A 20,532-nucleotide genomic window follows, 5' to 3' on the forward strand; every position below is an offset into this window, starting at 1 on the left:
TGCTGACCACATTGATAGTTCAAACATTAGCAGGCCTGGACAGGTCACTGCCAACATTAAGAGGGATTTGCCGGCGCTATAATCTTAGGTTGGGATTAACTGTGGATCTGCTGCCTTGCTCAGGTGAGTAAACGGTCAACCTAATGGTGGATGAGCATTTTGGAACCTGGGATGACACAAAGGCTCAAAGGGGGTATCACACACATACTGTATGCTTAGAATAGTACCTGTGTCACTGGGAAGATTTGACCCGAGATGTCTATCAGACGTGCATGTGGTGTGAGCACTGGAAGCACCTGAGCCTGGCAGATCTCTGGAGACATCCAAGTTACAATCGTTAGCAGCCGCACACAAGCCTAAGATCACCATGCGCAATGCCAAGCGTGGGCTGGAGTGGTGTAAAGCTCACCGACTCTGGAGCAGTGGAAAGGCGTTCTCTGGAGTGATTAATCCCGCTTCACCATCTGGCAGTCTGGGTTTGGCGGATACTAGGAGAACACTACCTGCCCCAATGCATAGTGCCAACTGTAAAGTTTGGTGGAGGAGGAATAATGTTGTGTGGCTGTTTTTCATGGTCCGGACTAGGTCCCTTAGTTCCAGTGAAGGGAAATCTTAACTACAAAGATTGGAAAAAATATGCATCAACAAATATAGTAATTTATAAGTATCATTTTATTCAGTGTAAAAAGTTAGTTCTTACAAAAATCACTAACAGATATACCTTTTCACAGCCATGCGGAAACAGTTTGCAATGATTGTAAACAAAGAAACAAATAATACAACCAATATTGTCCCCAAACATTTGGTATATTTACAAATTCAAGGAATTGTCTATCAAACTTTGATCACAGCACAAAATTACCATAATGATGAAAGGAAACCTCATTTTTATAGACACACTATCAAAAAATGAACAAACCCTACACTGCAACTTAATATGTATCACAAGGGCCAGTGTTAATAATTTCAATCTTTTTAACAAATCGTTTAGTTATTTGTATCCAAAATAAAACATCAAAACACAACTTAAGCCCCTCCGTTCATAATTACAATTGAGAATTATTTCCCCAATAAAATAACTAATAATCACGTTATCAAATATATGTAGCACCATGATATAATGGCTGAATATAGAGGGTTTGTCACATACAAAAAGAGACCCGTGTTAGTATTCAATGAACAGACACCGCATTCTAAATTGACTCCCTAGCCCCCACCACTAGAAACCATGTTTGAGTCTGAAAAGGTTTGGATAGGTGTAAGCAATATGGCTCAAAATTCCACCAAGCTTACCAAAAGGGCAAAATGGAGGTATTACCATGTTTCTCATACCTATCAAATCCATTCAGATCTGTAGGAGATACTTAGGGTTAGGGACTAGAGGACTAGAGGTGGATTTAGAGTGGGCGGTAGCACGGCCAAAGACCATAACAGCAAAAAAAAATGCTCAGTACAGGACCACAGAAAGACCTCACTATTCTGCATGCACTCTAACTTGATTGATCAGTGCACCCACTACCAAATCAGCCACTCCTCAAATCTACACACTTCCTGAATTGCCCCTTGTACATCTGAACAGACCGGATCGATGTGAGCCTATAATGTCATATTGCTTATACCCAACCTGTTCTTTCAGATCTCTAAGAAGGATTCAGAAGTGTCTAGATGGAGAGGCAAGGTGTTGACTTTGGATTGGGCTTCTAGGTGATATTGGCATATTCTTACATACATTTCTAAGAATAAAGAAAGAGGCATAGTATCACTGAAAAAGTAGAAACCTTTCTTCAAAATGCAGAAAAGGTTTGCTGTGTTTGATTGTGCGTTAGGAATCATTTGGGTTATTTGGAAAGTAGCAGCAAAGTTAGTCTATAAACAGCCGTGTCTTTATTTTCCTTAAGGTGATAATGTAATTTGGTCAGTAAATTGGTTAAGATGACCATCATCCTTTAATGCTTTCTTCGTTCTCATCAAGTTAGTCAAAGTCTGTGCCAGATCGAATTTCATAAAGTGAATCACAAACAAAAAGCAAATCCTGAACTCCAAACCTTTTACACATAAGGGTATAACGAGACACTACATTTTATTGCTCTGCTGGACATTGTATATAACCTTAATTAATATGAGGAACAATTCAATCTAAATCAACAGAGAGAGGAAATGCATATTGGCAGAAACTATACATCCCTTGGAAAAGGAACTCCACATGGAAACAATGAGGGTAACATACCTATCTACACAAAGCACGGCGTCAAACTGAAAGCTGATCCAAGGGATCTTAATTGTTACTGTTAGAACATGAAGGGTTTATATAAAATACCTTACCAATCAACTGAACAGTAAATCACTGAACACAAGAAACCATATCAAAACGGGAGAAATCAACATTCAGACATGGACAAGAAGAAACAATTTGTGAGCAAGTTGTTCCATTAAGACTTTTCTTTAAGTAACTTTACGCAATGTCATTCTGTTTGATTTTAACTGTAATGTGCTTTGCTTGACCCTTGCAGACAAGAAAAAGCAAACATTTCCTGAGAAGTTAATCGTCAACCTTACTGGTATAGAGAGATTCTAGCTAATTTCACATCCACTGCGACGATCACTGAGCTAGACCCATTTTTCTGTACTAGTCTATTTCTACACTGAGTGTACAAAACATTACGGACACCTGCTCTTTCTATGATAAACTGACCAGGTGAAAGCTATGATCCCTTATTGATGTCACTTGTTAAATCCACTTTAAAAAAAAAAAGCAAAAGCAACTCAATATTATGAAGGTGTCCTTAATGTTTTGTACACTCAGTGTATATAGCGTGTGGTTCTAACAAACCTAACTATTCTATTCTGATTATAGACCATAGCTCACAGTTGTCACAGTTATGCAATAGAATTTAGGTAAACTGATGTAAGTATAATATATTTTATGTATCTTAATATCACTTTAGAGTGTTATAATTCATGGACGTGACATAGCAAAATAATACAGAACATTATTGCATATTATTCCATTTCGAGGACTACCTCAAATGTGCTATGTTACAAATATCCGTGTTTGCGGTCTAGTCTTAAAGTCAAACATATGAGGATATAATTATTTTATTTGCATATGGTATATCAAGTTGCCCAAACCTGCATTTCAAATTTGAGACCCATCATGAATTCACAATGAGCCCCAACCCTGTCTCTATTTGACTGACAAGCTCACCAGGAGGTAGTACAAAGATAGAAATGAAGTCTAGATACAGATGCGTCACCACTCAGTACCAGCTACAACACACAAGCAGATTCAGGAATTCAGGAGGATCTCCTCCAACCAATCAGGAATCTTATAAAAGTGTATGACCTCTAATTGGTGAATACAGAAGCCAATGGGAAAGGTTCTCCTGCTATAGCCTACTCCAATCTGATCCCATTGGTTTTATGAACGTACACTTACAGAGACTATCAACAAAGCAGTGTTTAATAAAAGAAGACAATACCGACAATAAAGTTGTTATCCAGTGGCTCGGTTGAATACTTAACCAGTACGCATAAAGAACTACCCATACACAAGAGGAAAAACACCACTGAAATAAAATGAACGATTTTGCATATCTCAGAAGTCATCCATGAAATGTAGCCTACATTGTTTTTCTGCCTGCTTTACAACATCATTTTAGGATTCAACTTTGCTTGATTACTAAATCTTTTCTGTCTTTTAGGGCCAGACTTACTAAGTTTACACTTGTTTTCTTTGAGGAAAATAGGTTATGACAATATGGTAGAGTAAAATAAAGAGTATATCATGGTTTAGCTTTGTTTCTGGAGTTGTATCCTGTACTTAAAAAAACAGATGCAAACATTAGCTAAGTCCGGTCCTTCTATTCTAAAGCTGCTGACATGGTAAAGGGTGGTTCCAACAACCCAAAGAGACTGGTTGTTTGTTCCTGTAGTGCAATGTGTGACAGTGTTTATCTAGTGTATCCCAATAGACACATTAGCACTACCTAGTATGCATAGCCAATACTAAGTAGTACGCAAGTTACCCTATTAAGACACAAAGCCCATCTAGTTTGAGAGCGTCAGTCCTATCACACCAGCAAGGTTTCGGATTTATACAACATCTATTCAAAACCCACTCTCGTCAAATCACAATTCTTAATATCTATATAGTTCTATATTGAATAGTCACATCTATGAATATGTATCCTCATTATAATATCTACACCACTCCGACGGCATCTCAACCCCCAAAAGAGAGGTTGATAACAAATCAGCGTTTAAGTCAAAATAACAACAACCCTCCAATTTAAAGGGAAACAACAAACAAAAAACAGAAACTTTACAAATATCAACTGAAAACTTCAAGTACTATTAACAAATCAAAGCAAGTCCAACTGGCAAAATTTTTGAAAAATAATAATAATAATAATCCTGCTTTATACAACTTGTTCCCTCCCTCTCAAGACCGTGTGAAATTAAGTCCCGCCATGTGCGGCTAGCCTTCTTACCTGAAAGAAATAAACCAAGACCTGGCTCAGAAATATCTGTCACAGTTAGTCCAGGTGACTGTGTGTTTGGGCCCCAAGTTTTGAGTCAGAGATCCTGCCTGGCAGTGTGGGGGAGAGAGACTACCCAAATGAGAGGCTTCTGTTTCTGGGCAGAGCTTCTGTTTCTGGGCAGAGCTCCAATGCCCCCTAGATAGATGCATTTATGGAGGAAGAGAGAGAGCCACAGTCGTATCCAATCATCCAGGGAATTGGGATTTTAAATCAGGTTGTCCAGGTATCATAAGCGGCCTCTGCCGGGCCGGTGGCGTTGGGAAGTGTCCAGTTACCCGTTAGCCTTGTTCATATGGTATGTCCGTCTCAGTGAATGAGTGACTGTCTATCAGAGCGCCAGGGTTTGAGGCTGTAGCTGCTCAGAAGGGTTCTCTCCCCTGGGTGGTTTTGGGGAGCCCCAAGTAGCTTAATTTGTGGGTTTGGGTTTCAGGGCATGAAGTCACTCAGTGTTTTGTACCCCAGTAGCATTCTCTCCTGATTGGGGTGTAAGAAGCTGGCTTCTCTGGATACGTTTTTTTGGGCACTCCATGCTCCCTGCCCTGTTGTTCTCGTCTTGGTTTAAAGATTGGTCTTATCCTAGTTGGGGGGGATGTAGGAGGTTCCCATTGGCCTGTCCTACACGGCTTCCCCCTGGCCTCCCAGGCCTAGCCCGAGGCCCCTGTCCCCCGGATCATCAGGGCTCCTGTTTGATGTAATAGCTGCCCGAGCCGTTGCTCTCCTGATCTGAGATGCCCTGGGAGAAGGTGAACTCATCCACCTCAGCCGGCTCCTCTTTCAGACGCAACAGAGACTCTGGAGAGCAGGAGAGAGAGGGGTAGAGAGCGTTAGCCAAATTGAGGGTTAGATGAATCTCAAAATTCTAGGCGAAACTGTTTCCGGCATACCAAGAGAGAGCATTCATTTTTCAACTCCAAGACAGAACAAAATAGCAAAACATTTTTTTCTTCACAAAACCCTTTGCAACACAGGAACAACTGACTTAATACCTAGCCTTCCATCTGAGCCTGTGGTTCCTGTAATACAAACAGACATACACAGTAAATCATATTACCACTTTTGCTCACCTAGTACGCATCGTGAGGTGGGAGGAGAAAATTACATTTTTCACATTAATACTTCCACTTCAATAACATGACACAGAAATAGATCAAATAGATTTTTCTTTCCTGCAGTTGCATCCGACACACAGCGATCACACGTGAAGGTCAGGACCTAGAGTGGATGAGGACTGGCCTCTGTTACTGCCCTCTGTCTGTGTGGAGGTCTCAGTTGTTATTCATTGTTAGTGTGTTACCTGGTTTGTGGGTGTGGTGGTGGTGGTGGGTGCGGGGCCGGGGGACCATAGTGGGGCCCTGGCTGGAGTAAGGGGGCGGACTCTGCTCTTCCTCCTCCCCTGATAGGCTCCTCCTCCTGCCTGCCTGACTGAAGGGCCGTCGACCAACCGGAATCTTCCGCTCTAGACACCAAGTCAGACTCAGGTAAGCTACCAGGGGTGTTTTCAGGATGCTAGCGCTCCCAACAGATTTGAATGTTTGGTTGCACAGTGTTGCTTTATATGTATTTTGAAAAATGTAGTAAATGCATTCATTTATTCATCATAGATAATATTGTGTGTATTAGGCAAAGGCCTAGATAACTCCATGCTTTAATGAGATTACATAACATGTACATATTCCAAGTCCTTTCATATAACATTTCAAAACACCAATCACCAGGCCCCAATGAATTGTTTTGTTGCAAAACCTTTCAAACGGTTCAGAGAATGATCTCTGTTCGATTATGAAACGTTCTAGAACCTTACATAATCTGAATACACCCCAGGTAAGCTACCAGGTAAGCCAGACTCAAGTAAATCAGCTAGCATTGGTGGTGTGTGTGACCACGTGTCTGCACATATCCCTGCTAAACCACTCCCTGAGGTGTGAAACAAGCTGTGTTTGGACAGTCACACCTGGTGTTACAAGCACCGTCCCCACCTCTTTGGCTTTTACTCCAAGTACCACAGTTTCCTTTCATGTGACTCATGCCAACCAATCAGAACCCAAGGAACAGACAAGAAAGAAAAAACTAACCAATAAGAGAAAGGGTAGATAGATTGACCCCACCAGAGTGTGGACCAACGGAATGAGGAAATGAGGAAAGGAGTGATGACTCACTTTTCTTTTGGCCTTTGTACTGTTGGGCTTTCTTCTTCTGCTTAGGTACAGCAGGTGGGATTTCTCTGGCCACTGAAATTACATAAATTAGTAGTAAATAAACAGTTGTCTTTTGTTTTACTGACACAAAGGTACATTTCTGCCTGTTAGTTCGGGACTAGGGTGTAATACCGGTAACCGGTATCCCGAGATTTCCAGACCAAGCTCCTTAAGGTTTCCTGAGAAAGAAAATGAAAGGTACCGTGGACCAATAATATACAAATTATATGGCTCACTAATGCAAAAATATTAAATACGCACGTCCAAATAGCTGCATGAAACGGACATACCTACTCTCTGGATTCATTCATAAATCAAACCAGTCATCACAACGCTAGCAGCCTACCATATTTACTCAACATAAAGTCCCCTGTTAAAAAAACACTTGGCTTTTATAAATCGAATTGCTGACTATCATGTGTAGGTTACATGCGACCTCTCATTACAGTAGAAAATCTCCATCTTACATTCACAAATCTCCAAACTAACTGTGTGGCACTGGCAGAGGTTCAACATGTGCTAGTCTACTCACTGTTAACAAAACAGCATCTACACTGGGTCCGAAATAGACATTTACAACATTGTTCCATGATGTTAAACTTAAAAAGCAGGAACACAGAGGGTTTACTAGTCAGATTTGCAGGAAATTTATCAACTACTGCGCTATCCATAGTGTTGGATCTCCTCTACTTGCTCATTTGTTTGTTCAGTGGAGAATCATATATATTCCCTGTGACAAAGTCACCACAATAAGTCGGTTAGCATTAAGTAAAAACAGCCACAACCCTCCCAAATTCCCCCTGATAGCCAAGTGCAAGGGGAGAGAAAAGGACAAACAAGCTGTCTGACATATTTCAGTCAAAGGTAACCTTATAATATTTTACCAGTCGGCCAACAGTGCCTCATCAACAAAATAGGGTGGTGACAGAGAACTTTTGAGTTATTAAATGGCAACAAATACAGTACATCAAGACACCATCGTATTCATGTGCATATATTTCTCCATTTACAATGGTCAAATTCTTTCGCTGGTATTACATACTCTTATTACTTGCTCTTTTAAGCTAGAGATATGTTTTTTTTTTTGCAAGAGCTGCGTCTCAATCAACCGCATCCGTCTACGGTGGCCTTCCGCATCTGCGGTGAAAGGTGGCCGAGCTACAGCGGTGTTTGTCAGATCATGAGACATCCGGAAAATCGGTGTGGAAAGGGGAGATTCTCATGAACGCGACGGTGTTCTCCGTTTTGCTCTACGACCCCCACAAGTGTCATGGGACTCGTCTGAAGGTAACCGGTACTTAAAATGTTTTTTTTTAAATGAATGGAAGTATGGAGTTTTGTGCCTACCCCCAGAAAAAGGGGTGAAATGTGTCGAAAAAAATTTCCTGAGCTTTATATCTCCTAGATATAGGACAGACACTTCAAAACCTTATGATCTATTTATGGACTGTCTTTTTTGCCATTTATGAATGTGTTATCCAATGCGTTTGTGGGATTTGTTACTAAAGACCCCCCCCCCCAGACTCTAGAGAATAAATAGCATTTCTGGTTTGAACAGGAACACATGGATGCCCCAGGTGTGTTTGCAATTTATCGGGGAAGGAAAATACTAAACCCTATTTGGGACTCCAATTGAATGTTATCGAGTAATTGGCAACATATCGCTGGAACCTAATCCAATCCATCAACGAGAACCTAAGGGTAGAGGTTGGTTTATATCTGAGCATGTTAGTGTGTTATATTTGGGTAGAACTATAGTGCTTGATCTCACTCTGTGCGGCGGGGGGCTGTAGCTGGTAGCCGGTCAGCTGACACCAGCCCACGGGGTAGAGGTCAGGTGATTGGCAGTCCACCCATTGGTCATACTCATCCTCCCAGCCGTCAAAGTGGATGCGCAACAGGCGGTGGACGATCCGAGTCACTGTGGCAACACACACCAGCCTGGGATCCATCAGGTCCACGGCCTCCAGCTTCATTCCCTGGCGGAACCCATGGTTTGGAACATCCTGGGCAGGGGCAACAAGATAGCGGAGGCAAAGACGAGAGATATTTTTAGGTTAAATGCTCAATCCAGTGTTTTTTCCTTTCTTTTTCCATTACAATTCTGATGCATTTTCTTACAACAAAGATGTACAGCGGGTATCGTAAGTATTCACCCCACTTGGATTTCTTCACATTTTATTGTGTTACAAAGACCTAGGAATGTATGCCTTTCCTATGGACTTCTCAGTATTTGGTATTCAGACTTACTTTATTCAGTCACGTAACATGCTCTGCAGGTGTGGCTACCTTGCACGCTCTGAATAAACTTCATACAACCGCTGAAAACCCTCCCACTTGCTGGCCAACAGATTTCAGTACATTTATCTTAAGACATCCCTTTAAATACGTTTTACCTTTTGTCGACAGACTAGAATATATAGAGAAAACAAGTTCAGAATATTAGGGATCAATGAAAGAAAGCCATCTAAATATATGCATATTCGTCTACATTTCATTTTTAAGGTTATTTTAGATTATTTAAGTTTAGTTAATTAAGTATTTATGAATCATTTAAAAAAAAAAAAAAAATGGTTTGGAGAGCCTTTACACACGAAATAAGAAAAATTGCCACATTGAGTTCTTCATTGAGTTCTTCAACTCAAGGTAATGTTGGAAGATTAGTCTACTCAAATTATAATATGGAGAATAGTGTACAATGTTAGGCTATACCCTCCTCGTTTATTGCCTGCACTAACCATGGAACTGTGTGATGATACAGCCAAGTATTATGCCACACTGTTACGGCTTGGCCTGCGCTCCGATTTAATTAGCCTACATGTTTTTGTTTTTTTTCTTATATTATCAACTGTTACTAATGATCCTCAGCAATAATCACACCGCCGTGACGATGTTTACAGAGGAAGCAAATGAAAGTAAACGAAACAACGTAATTAAATGGAATGATAATGTAGGCTATACCAACTGAAGGGAACCAACAGTAAATTGGCAGTTGAATATATGTGGTTATTAGGCCTACTGTTGATCGATACTGATAGTGGCTAATATTTAACATGATAGAAACAGGAAACAGAGAAAGTCGGGGTAGCATATAATTAGGACATTCGAGAGTGCACATCCCTGGCTGCAAGTTAAAATGCTGTACAATTTAAATTCTACATAATGGCACAGTATTTCATAAACTTTACAGCGGGAAAGATATGTTGATATGCTTCAGTTTGCTGCCATATGACTGGTTTCACATGTCTCTAACGATTCTAAGGTTAGATATTTTTTTACAATTCCTTATCTAAACTGATTACTCATTTAACCTAGCTCTTATCAATAGCTCTTATCAAGTTGTACATTACAGTGCATGGAGAATGGTGTTATTTCTATCAAGAAAAATTAAGTAGATGTTTTTTCCTCACTTGGAACCGGTAGGTTCGCTTGACCTTATTCATGGTTTCCTTGTGCATAAAGATGGTGGAAATATTGGGAAATTAAGCCAAGGTCAGAATTTGGCGTATCTGTAGACACCTCCGCCACACCTTCATTTATTTGATATCCACCCCAAACGAATAGAGGGTGAATAGCATGCTATTCTCATGCTTAAGTTCAAGGTCAGAATACGCAGAGAGAGAAAAGTGCATTAAGGGATTTACATTCCATTTACGCTCGCTTAACTCAGGTGGAAATCACCCCCTATGAGCTTTCCACACCTGGATAGTTTAATACTTGCTCATTATTCTTTTCAAAATTCTTCCAAGCTCTGTCAAGGTGTTGGGAATCATGGCTAGACAGTGATTTTCAAGTCTTGCCATAGATTCTCAAGCAGATTTAAGTCACAACTGTAACTTGGCTCCTCAGGAATATTCACTGTCTTCATGGTAAGCAACTCCAGTGTAGATTTAGACTTGTGTTTTAGGTTATTGTCCTGCTGAAATGTGATTTCCTCTTCCAGTGTCTGGTGTAAAGCAGACTGAAGCAGGTTTCCTCTAGGATTTTACCTGTGCTTAGCTACATCCTATTTCTTTTTATCCTGAAAAACTCCCCAGCCTTTGCTGATATCAAGCATACCCATACCATGATACAGCCACCACCATGCAAAAAAATTAGGCCGTTAGTGATGTGTTGGATTTGTCCCAAACCGAAGGCTTTGCATTTCGGCCAAAAAGTGTATTCCTTTTGTCGTTTAGTTTCTTTGCAGTATTGCTTTAGTGCCTTTTTGCATACAGGATGCATATTCAGTATATTTTTATACTTCTTGTCTTTTTGGTCATTATTGCAGCGTCCTCATCAGTTTCCTCCTATCACAGCCAGTGAACTCTAGCTGTTTTAAAATCACCAATGGACTCATGGTGACATCCCCGAGCAGTTTCCTTCCTGTCCTGCAGCTCAGTTCTGAAGAACAACTGTGTCATTGACATGGCTGGGTGGTTTAATACATCATCCACAGCATAATTATTAACTTGACCATGCTTAAAGTGACATTCAATGTCTGATTTGCTTTTGTTACCCATCTACCAAACACTGCCCTTCTTTGAGACTTTCGAAAAGCTCCCTGGTCTTTGTAGTTGAAATCATGTTATGCCTATTATTTCACACAAAGTGAGTCCATGTAACTTATGTGATTTGTTTAACCACATTTTACGCTTGAACTAATTTAGGCTTGCGGAACAAAAGGGGTGAATACTTGCACAACAACTATATTTTAGTAATTTAGTTTTTATTAATTTGTGAAAATGTGTAGAATGTTCTTTTCACTTTGACATTATGGAGTATTTTGTGAAGGTCAATGACCGGAAATCACAATTACATAAAATTCAATCCCATTTTGTAATGCAACAAAACGTGGAAAAAATCCAAGGGGGGTTGAATACTTATAATATCCAATGTATGCAAGCGAAACCTATCAACATATTTTTATTTATTTGTATATTTCATGTGATCATAGAAGAACAAATGCATGTTGGCATGGCACAGAACTACAGGACCGGGCGAAACAACAAAACAACAAATCCACGATGTCAGGAATCAGTCCTACCTTGTTAAAGAGCTTCACAGGAGCGGCTATTGAACTCGTTTCTCTGAGGTAGTCAAACCATTTAAATGGCAGTTTAGTGTACCCTGTGGGGCAAAGTCAGTGGTAAGGCTGGGTTAACATATAACCCCCGACCAGAGAGGCCAGAGAGAAGGAAAGGAAGAGGAAGGAAAACTACCTTAGTATCTCTTTGTCCCAATAGTTCTTATGTAAATGAAACTATCCTTAATTAAATTAACAATGGTTGAATGAAAAAAATTAAATCGGAGTGAAGGAATGTTGTAGTCTGTGAAAAGAAAAGAAAGGGGCTATAGAAATGTACCTCTAGGGGGCGTGAGTTCAATGTTGTTGATTCCACAGAAGCCAGCAGGGAAGATGGAGGGAGAAGTGGAGTGGTAGCAAAACCAGTCTGAGCCATCAGCCGCCTCCGACCCGTCGATGGCGATCATGAGGTACCCGTCTGCCAACACCTGAGACACAATTAAACATCAATACAAGATGTATACAACTCAACACCTGAAACAAACAGCAAACATCAAGACAAGATGTATACAACGGAACAGGTTACAGGGGACTGAAAATAAGAACATGGAATCCCCAATCCAGGGGTACCAACAATGGAGAAGTATGATTGGGCTAAATGCCCCTTGAATTTGCCCTATATGAAAGTTTTCCATTGGTAACAATCCAAACTGTTGCCATAACTTTCTTACAGTGGCTACACATATAGCTGAGAGGTGAGACAGTGACCTTTCTTACAGTGGCTACACATATAGCTGAGAGGTGAGACAGTGACCTTTCTTACAGTGGCTACACATATAGCTGAGAGGTGAGACAGTGACCTTTCTTACAGTGGCTACACATATAGCTGAGGGGTGAGACAGTGACCTTTCTTACAGTGGCTACACATATAGCTGAGGGGTGAGACAGTGACCTTTCTTACAGTGGCTACACATATATATAGCTGAGGGGTGAGACAGTTACCTTTCTTACAGTGGCTACACATATAGCTGAGAGGTTTAGAGGGTCAATGGCCTCTAGTTTCATCCCGTCCTTGAACCATTCACCACTCTGGTCCACATCTTTCACCTGAGGAAACATCACAGACACATTCATCATTCCGGATCCATACATAGGAAAATGTCAATAGAAACCACAGAGGCAGAAAGACTTGGGCCACTGTAACTACACATGGCAAGGTATTACATTACCTTGGCAAACAGCGGGGCGGGGGCGTCCATCTGACCATCGATTTTCTTTGACACATCTGGAAAACAATCCTTGCCATCAGAGCCAGAAAACAAACACATTGGACTAACCAACTAACTGACTAGGCCTAACTCACTAACAACTTAACTACCCAAAACAACGAACTTGACTGACCGGATCGTTTGAAGCGGTGTCCGATGCTCCGTGACCATCCGATGGCGTGTATGAGCGGGGAGTACATGTGACACCAGAAGTCGTCGGAGCTCTCCTCGTAGACAAGCCTCAGCCTTCCCCCAATCACCTGCTCCACCAGAGCTACCCGAGTTCGGCACAGATGTGTCTTATCAACCACCTCCACTCGCATCAGCTTCTTAAAAGGGAACTGCATGTTCTCATGGACCTGGTTTGAGAGGGGGGAATGGAAGGTGTTTAGAGCAGGGACTGGAAGCGAAATTATTTTCCAACTATTTAGTTCTGAACAGAACCACACATCCCCTCCCCCTCCCGGTGTTTACGACCAGCAAAATACAATTCTGAACCAGTTCAAAACAAATATCGTTCATTTCTGTTCCTTTTTTAACCTGTGAAAATGTACAGTTTTTTACATTTAGCTCATTAAATTACTACATCAATCAATGCGAATAGAGCAGCTTGCTATGGAGCGGGCAAGCTAGTTGTTAACATACGTAATGGACAGACAAGTGTAGGGTATGAGATACGACTGAAATTGTGCGGTTGGGGAGAGAGCGGAGGAGGCTTGACGCGCTGGGCATCTTGTTATGACATGCATTACCTGAATTAGGCCCACAGAATATAGCCCATCTACGGAGGAGCGGCTTCTATGGAGGAACTTTCAAAGTCCTTTGAACGGAGTAGGTTTAACGCTGGACCAGAGCTAGCTAACAAGCTTGTGTGTGCAGAGCGGCACCAGAATTAAAAACACGTATTACCTTTTTGTAGCTAATAAATCCAATGTGAAATGTGATAACTATAGTATCCTTAACTAGCATTGAAAAAGTTCATCTGTTCTTCTCTGATAAAACATCTCTGTCCCCTTGTGAATCAAACTTGGCATGTCAGTAGGCCCTTATTTTTTATTTTTTGGTGGGACTGGAAATACAGTGCCTTCGGAAAGTATTCACTGTTCTAAAATTCCATTGTTCCAAAATGGACTAAATAAAAATCCTCAGCAATCTACACACAATAACCATTAATGACAAAGTGGAAACAGGTTTAGACATTTTTGCTAATAAAAAAAACAGAAATACCGAATTTACATAAGTATTCAGACCCTTTACTATGAGACTCGAAATTGAGCTCAGGTGCATCCTGTTTCCATTGACCATCCTTGAGATGTTTCTACAACTTCATTGATTGGGCATGATTTGGAAAGGCACACACCTGGCTATATAAGGTCCCACAGTTGACAGTGCACGTCAGAGCAAAAACCAAGCCATGAGGTCGTAGGAATTGTCGGTAGAGCTCCGAGACAGGATTGTGTCGAGACACAGGTCTGGGGAAGGGTACCAAAAGAATTCTGCAGCACTAAAGGTCCCCAAAAACACAGTGGCCTCCATCATTCTTAAATGGAATAAGTTTGGAACCACCAAGACTCTTCCTCGAGCTGGCCGCCCAGCCAAACTGAGCAATCGGGCCTTGGTCGTCAGGGAGGTGACCAAGAACTTGATGGTCACTCTTACAGAGCTCTAGAGTTTCTCTGTGGAACAAGAACAACCATCTCTGCAGCACTCCACCAATCAGGCCTTTATTGTAGTGACCAGACGGAAGCCAATCCTCAGTAAAAGGCACATGACAGCCCGCTTAGAGTTTGTCAAAAGGCACCTAAAGACTTACAGACCATGAGAAACAAGATTCACTGATTTGATGAAACCAAGATTGAACTCCTTGGCCTGAATGCCAAGCGTCACGTCTGGAAGAAACCTGGCCCCATCCCTACGGTGATGCATGGTGGTGACAGCATCATGCTGTAGGGATGTTTGTCAGCGGAAGGGACTGGGAGACTAGTCAGGATCGAGGGAAAGATGAACGGACCAAAGTACAGAGAGATCCTTGATGAAAACCTGCTCCAGAGCACTCAGGAACTCAGACTGTGGGGGGCGAAGGTTCACCTTCCAACAGGACCACGGCGCTAAGCACACAGCCAAGACAATGCAGAAGTGGCTTTGGGACAAGTCTCTGAATGTCCTTGAGTGGTCCAGCCAGGGTCCGGACTTGAACCCGATCGAATATCTCTGGAGAGACCTGAAAATAGCTGTGCAGCAACACTCCCCATCCAACCTGACAGAGTTTGAGAGCATCTGCAGAGAACGGAAGAAACTCCAAATACAGGTGTGCCAAGCTTGTAGTGTCATACTCAAGAAGACTCGAGGCTGTAATCGCTGCCAAATGTGCTTCAACAAAGTACTGAGTAAAGGGTCTGAATACTTACGTAAATGTGATAGATTCATTATTTAATTTTCTTAAATTAGCAACAATTTCTGAAACTTTTTTTGCTTCGTCATTATGGGGTATTGTGTGTAGATTGATGAGGGGAAAAAACAACAATCAATTTTAGAATAAGACTGTAACCTAACAAAATGTGTAAAAAGTCAAGGGGTCTGAATACTTCCCGAAAGCACTATGTAAAAGAAGAACATTATAAACCGGTTCCATGCTTTTAAAAATAACGGTTTTGTACAGGAGCAGCAGAGGTCACTTTCATTCCCTGTTCTGTTTCTGTTCCTTGAAAAATGTACATTATTTTCCAGTTTTTGGTTCTGTTCCCTGAACCGGTTCCAACCCCTGGTTTAGAGTGGGAGCTTTTAGAGCTCTATTTTTTATTTTACCTTTATTTAACCAGGTAGGCCAGTTGAGAACAAGTTCTCATTTACAACTGTGACCTGGCCTAGATAAAGAAAAGCAGTGCAACAAAAAACAACACAGAGTTACACATGGGATAAACAAAAGTACAGTCAATAACACAATAGAAAAATCTATATACTGTGTGTGCAAATGGAGTAAGGAGGTAAGGCATTAAATAGGCCATAGTAGCGAAGTAATTACAATTTAGCAAATTAACACGAGTGAGATGTGCAGATGATGATGTGTAAGTAGAAATACTGGTGTGCATAGGCTATCATCTTTGCCTCTGCGGCTCGTAATTATGAAATCTTACCTTAGCAGCAAAGTCCGGTGGCAGTGTCTTGGCTCCAGTGAGTCGCTTCACAAGAAAAGCTTTCCAGTTAGAGTACTTATTCTGTATCGCTGAGAAAACACAAAAACATATCCGCCATCAGTCTATCAACCTGGTTTTTCATCTTCTGTTAGGGAATATGTGACTATTTTATCAAAGGCAAGTTCAAAACAAAGCGTATTACTACGATCATTATTATGATTAGAGTGATGTTTACATTTGGGAGGTACGAGGGGTTTCCCACTGGAGGCGCACCACCCCACGGGGTGGATCTCTGGAACACAGAGGTTACACCAGAAGTCCCTGATGGTGTCGTTGTCAAAACCCTCGTACCGCAGCAGAGCCTTGAACCCTTGGGAAGAGAACAAAACAGAAAGAGACAACAGATAAAACAGAATCTTTCACGTGACATCGTTACAACCTCATTGCCGTGCATTCTTCTAAGAGGAATACCTTATACTTGTTATACAAGTATAGTGTGATCATAGTGACAAAAAGCCACGTAATACTTCTATTGTACCCCAGGTACAATTTTTACAAAATCCTCCATGTGTTTAGATGTATTCTTACCTGCAAGTTTGACGATCCCTGCTATCCAGTAGACTTTTGTAGAGAGGTTAGTATCGGAGTTGAGCACCTCCACCCTCACTCCTTCAGCTAGGTCTCCCCAGCACGTACCCATAGGGACCTAAGACACAGAGAAATATTTCAATTTAACACAACTTCATATTATTTCCCACAAGGGACAATTGTTTTGATCAAAACAGTGTAGATTTACAGATGTATAACCTTAGCATCTGTAATAGACAATTTGAATGTCTGGCTGTTGTTTAAACGTACGTGCTTGAAGCAGCTGACTGGTGCTCCAACCAGGTTATTGCTACAGATGTATCTTCCCCAATCAAAGCACTCAACAGGAACTACTGTAGGGGAGAAGGAACAAGGTCAACATCACATGTTCACTATACTGGGTCAAGAAAATACAGAGAACGTGTGTTCTTTTGACTGAAATAACTTTCCATTCAAGGTCATTCTTCTCCATTACAACAATATGAGAGACTGTATGTTTGGTCTACTGGGGGACTCACCTGCTTTTGATTTAGCCAGGTTTTGTTGTTGTTGACTTGCTTGGTACTGGGCATAAGCTGCCAACTTCGCCATGAGAGGCTGTTTCTGTAAGACCTTGGCCTTTTTCGTAGGTGGTTTACCCTTTGAGTAAAAAGCACAAAACAATGACAACAAATTTTACTGATGTTTTCTTGCATTTCCTAAGGAAATATAAGAAAAGATTCTCATTCTACCATCTGGCTAAAACAAAATGCAGAACATAGTTGGGCATATCATGGTTACCTGGAGTCTAGCCATTATACTGGCTTTTTTAGAGTTAGAAGAATAACTTCTAGAGCAGGAGACGCTGCAGAAGCGTTTGGTTTTGGAGTAGAAGGCGTCTCGCACTCCAACCATCCCACACATCTCACAGGTGGCTGGAGAACAGAGGCAACACATAAACATTCCCAGGAAACTCAGAATACAGCAGGAAATTCCAATTCATTCAAAGTAATGTATTCTTTCATCAGTTCTTCTTCTCAGTTGCAGGCCGGGATCCATGTCAATACACACTCTATAGTCTAACCTCAATTACAGGCAGCCATTTAATTCACAATCTCTTCCACCGGCTCCATCCACCAATCCCCAACCGGCTTTGTGCGATCACCCCAGAGTGACACTGACTGACCCATAGATATTCCTGACCAATTTCGATCTATATCTTCAGATTCTATATCAATATTTGTCCGTACTGACCCATGCCGGCCTTGCCGTCGGGATAGGTGTAAACCTGTCCATTGTTCTTGATGATGGGCAGGCTGGCAGGGATGGATGGCACCTCGTCCTCACTGTCCTCTGAGCTGGAGCTACTGGTGCTCTCCTCACTGCAGCTGTCGTACCCGTCAAACATACCGAACGAGTCCTGACGCTTACGCTCCGAACGCGGGGTGCGCTCAGCCTGGAAGGAGCAAAGAGAGGGAGTGAATGACACCAACTGTACAGTGAGAGGGTGTGTGAGTGAGTCTATAATGTTGTGCTAGAGTTTTATGGAGAGCTAGACTAAGAGATCTATCATTCATTATTATGACTGTTTTTTCTTTCAAAAAGTAAGTAATTATAACTTTTGTAACCACATGTTTTATTATGGCATAGTCATAATAGAATATTGACTTGAAAACTGGTATACTTGGAAACTGGGTATGGTAAACAATGGCTATGCATATGTACATGGCTACCAGTATCAATGAGATGAGAAACAACATCCATACCAATAGAGCTAACGTTAATAGTATGAGATAACGTTTTACTGAGCAATGACTGAGTCTTAGCCACATAGTTAGCATATATAATAGCAGTTACCTTCCTATACAACTACAAAGCCGTCTCAGAGTATGCATTTATTTACCACTTCCTCTTCTGCATATGACAGTAACGTTACTGTAAAATGATTTCCCCATGATCTGTTTCGCACTACGTTACTGGCTAGCTATTTAGAATGTTCTAGTTAGCACACTTAGCTGGGTAAGTAACTAACCGACTTGTGTAGAATGAATGTGAGAGCTGGGGCCTTAGCATATCTGTTATTCCAGTTCCACCATAGCATTAGTTAGCTAGCCAGACCTAGCTAGTTAACGTTGGCTAGTAACAAGACCGTTTGCAATAAATTATTTCAATAAACGAGTAGACCTTTATCGTGTAAAAAACGAATAAAGCATCCGTTTATTCACTTTCCAAATCAGGGCTATTGGACATTATCTAGCAATTTTGGTGATTCAATCAGCTGTTCTTACTATAATCTGATAACAACGAAGGGGGAGCGCTAGCTAATGTTAGCCAACTAACGACGTTAGCGAGATAGCTAACGTAGCTAGCTACACAACAAGTCGGAAGCGGACGAACCATATCGGGGAAATGAACTCACCAAATTCCTTGTGTTCTCCATCAACCCTTCATATAGCTAGCTATGGTATTTTATTATTGTCTCAATTGGCTATAATAGTAAAACCCCCCAAAGTAGGGGAGGTTTATTAGCTTCAGAAAGCTAAACTCGGAGCCTGAAAATATCAGGATATCAACAAAAACACAATGTATCGAAAGCGCACGCGCGAGTTTAACCCACTTTGCTGTGATTGGTCAGAGTTGAACGAGAGTTGTAGAAAACAAAACAGACCATCCCTCTTGTCATGTAAATAGATTACCCTCCATGTAAATGGATTACTAAATGACCACAATCTTTGATCGTAAAAGGATCAAAGTAAACTGGCAAAGGGTTCAGATTCAAGATAATTTAAAAGGAATTTGTAGTGTACTTTGAAATAAAATCAGAAAACCCTTCTTATATTGAAATATTTTAAAGTGTAATATATATTAATTCTTTCTCATAACATAAACATCTGAAGCACAATATTACAGAGGCTTACATTTGCATTTCCATACAGATAGAAAATAAGTGAAAACCAAACAACACAATCCAAACATTAGCCACAATTACCTACAGTGCCTTCAGAAAGGATTCGCACACCTAGATTTTTTCTGAATTTTGTTGTGTTACAGCCTGAATTTAAAATGGATTATATTTAGATTTTGTGTTACTGGCCTATACACAATACCCCATATGTTTTGACATTTTTACAAATTAATAAAAAATTAAAAGCTGAATTGTCGTATTCAGCCTCATTGTTATGGCAAGCCTAAATAAGTTCAGGAGTAAAAAGTTGCTTAACAAGTCACATAAATTTGGACTCACTCTGTGTGCAATAATAGTGGTTAACATGACTTTTGAACGACTACCTCATCTCTGTACCCCACAAAATACAATTATCTTTCAGACACAGATTCAACCACAAAGACCAGGGAGGTTTTCCAATACCTCGCAAAGAAGGGCATCTATTGATAAAACCTGGTTAATAAAATACCTGTATTTATGGTAAAGATGTTTGAAAAGAGTATTTTGTTTTTAAATGATATTGTAAATTGGAATGGTAGAGTTGGAGTTAGCAGAATTGTATGGGAAGGTCTGCTCAATCCAAGATTACAACCAATTGATTACAGCATTATCCCAAAAATAGAGGAGGCAGGTGGCAGTGGGAGGAGGTACAGTAGGGAACTGGTCTGTCTGCCCAATATAAAGGATCAAAAAGGGTGGAGGAATAAAAATATTCATAAATAGGAAAGTATACCAGTTTCATTTGAGGACCAGGATGTTGACAGCTGTGCCATACAGATTGCAAAATAGTAGGGAAGTGATTTTTGACGCACCAATTCCATGTTACAGGGTGTATGAGTTGATATATAAAATTATCAGCAGAAATGATTATATACAAT

General features: G+C 40.9%; 1 protein-coding gene across 2 annotated transcripts; it reads right to left on the minus strand.

Moving 5' to 3' along the window:
• Positions 1-653: 653 nt before the first annotated feature.
• On the minus strand, positions 654-19,309 carry LOC115201229 (MBT domain-containing protein 1). Of its 2 annotated transcripts, XM_029764676.1 has the most exons (17): positions 19,130-19,309; positions 17,965-18,166; positions 17,512-17,645; positions 17,250-17,370; positions 17,002-17,084; positions 16,732-16,849; positions 16,379-16,513; positions 16,144-16,232; positions 13,143-13,368; positions 12,971-13,026; positions 12,744-12,848; positions 12,082-12,229; positions 11,763-11,845; positions 8,508-8,742; positions 6,698-6,769; positions 5,836-5,997; positions 654-5,333 (listed from the first exon to the last, which is right to left on the minus strand). In XM_029764676.1, exons 1-17 carry the CDS (start codon positions 19,148-19,150, stop codon positions 5,215-5,217), a joined length of 2,109 nt encoding a protein of 702 aa, XP_029620536.1. In that variant the 5' UTR covers positions 19,151-19,309; the 3' UTR covers positions 654-5,214. The 2 variants fall into 2 exon arrangements, with proteins under 2 accessions (XP_029620536.1, XP_029620538.1); XM_029764678.1 differs by lacking the exon at positions 5,836-5,997.
• Between the last annotated feature and the right edge of the window lie 1,223 nt (positions 19,310-20,532).

This window comes from Salmo trutta, chromosome 10, assembly GCF_901001165.1.
Source record: "Salmo trutta chromosome 10, fSalTru1.1, whole genome shotgun sequence".
Taxonomy (NCBI): Eukaryota; Metazoa; Chordata; class Actinopteri; order Salmoniformes; family Salmonidae; genus Salmo; species Salmo trutta.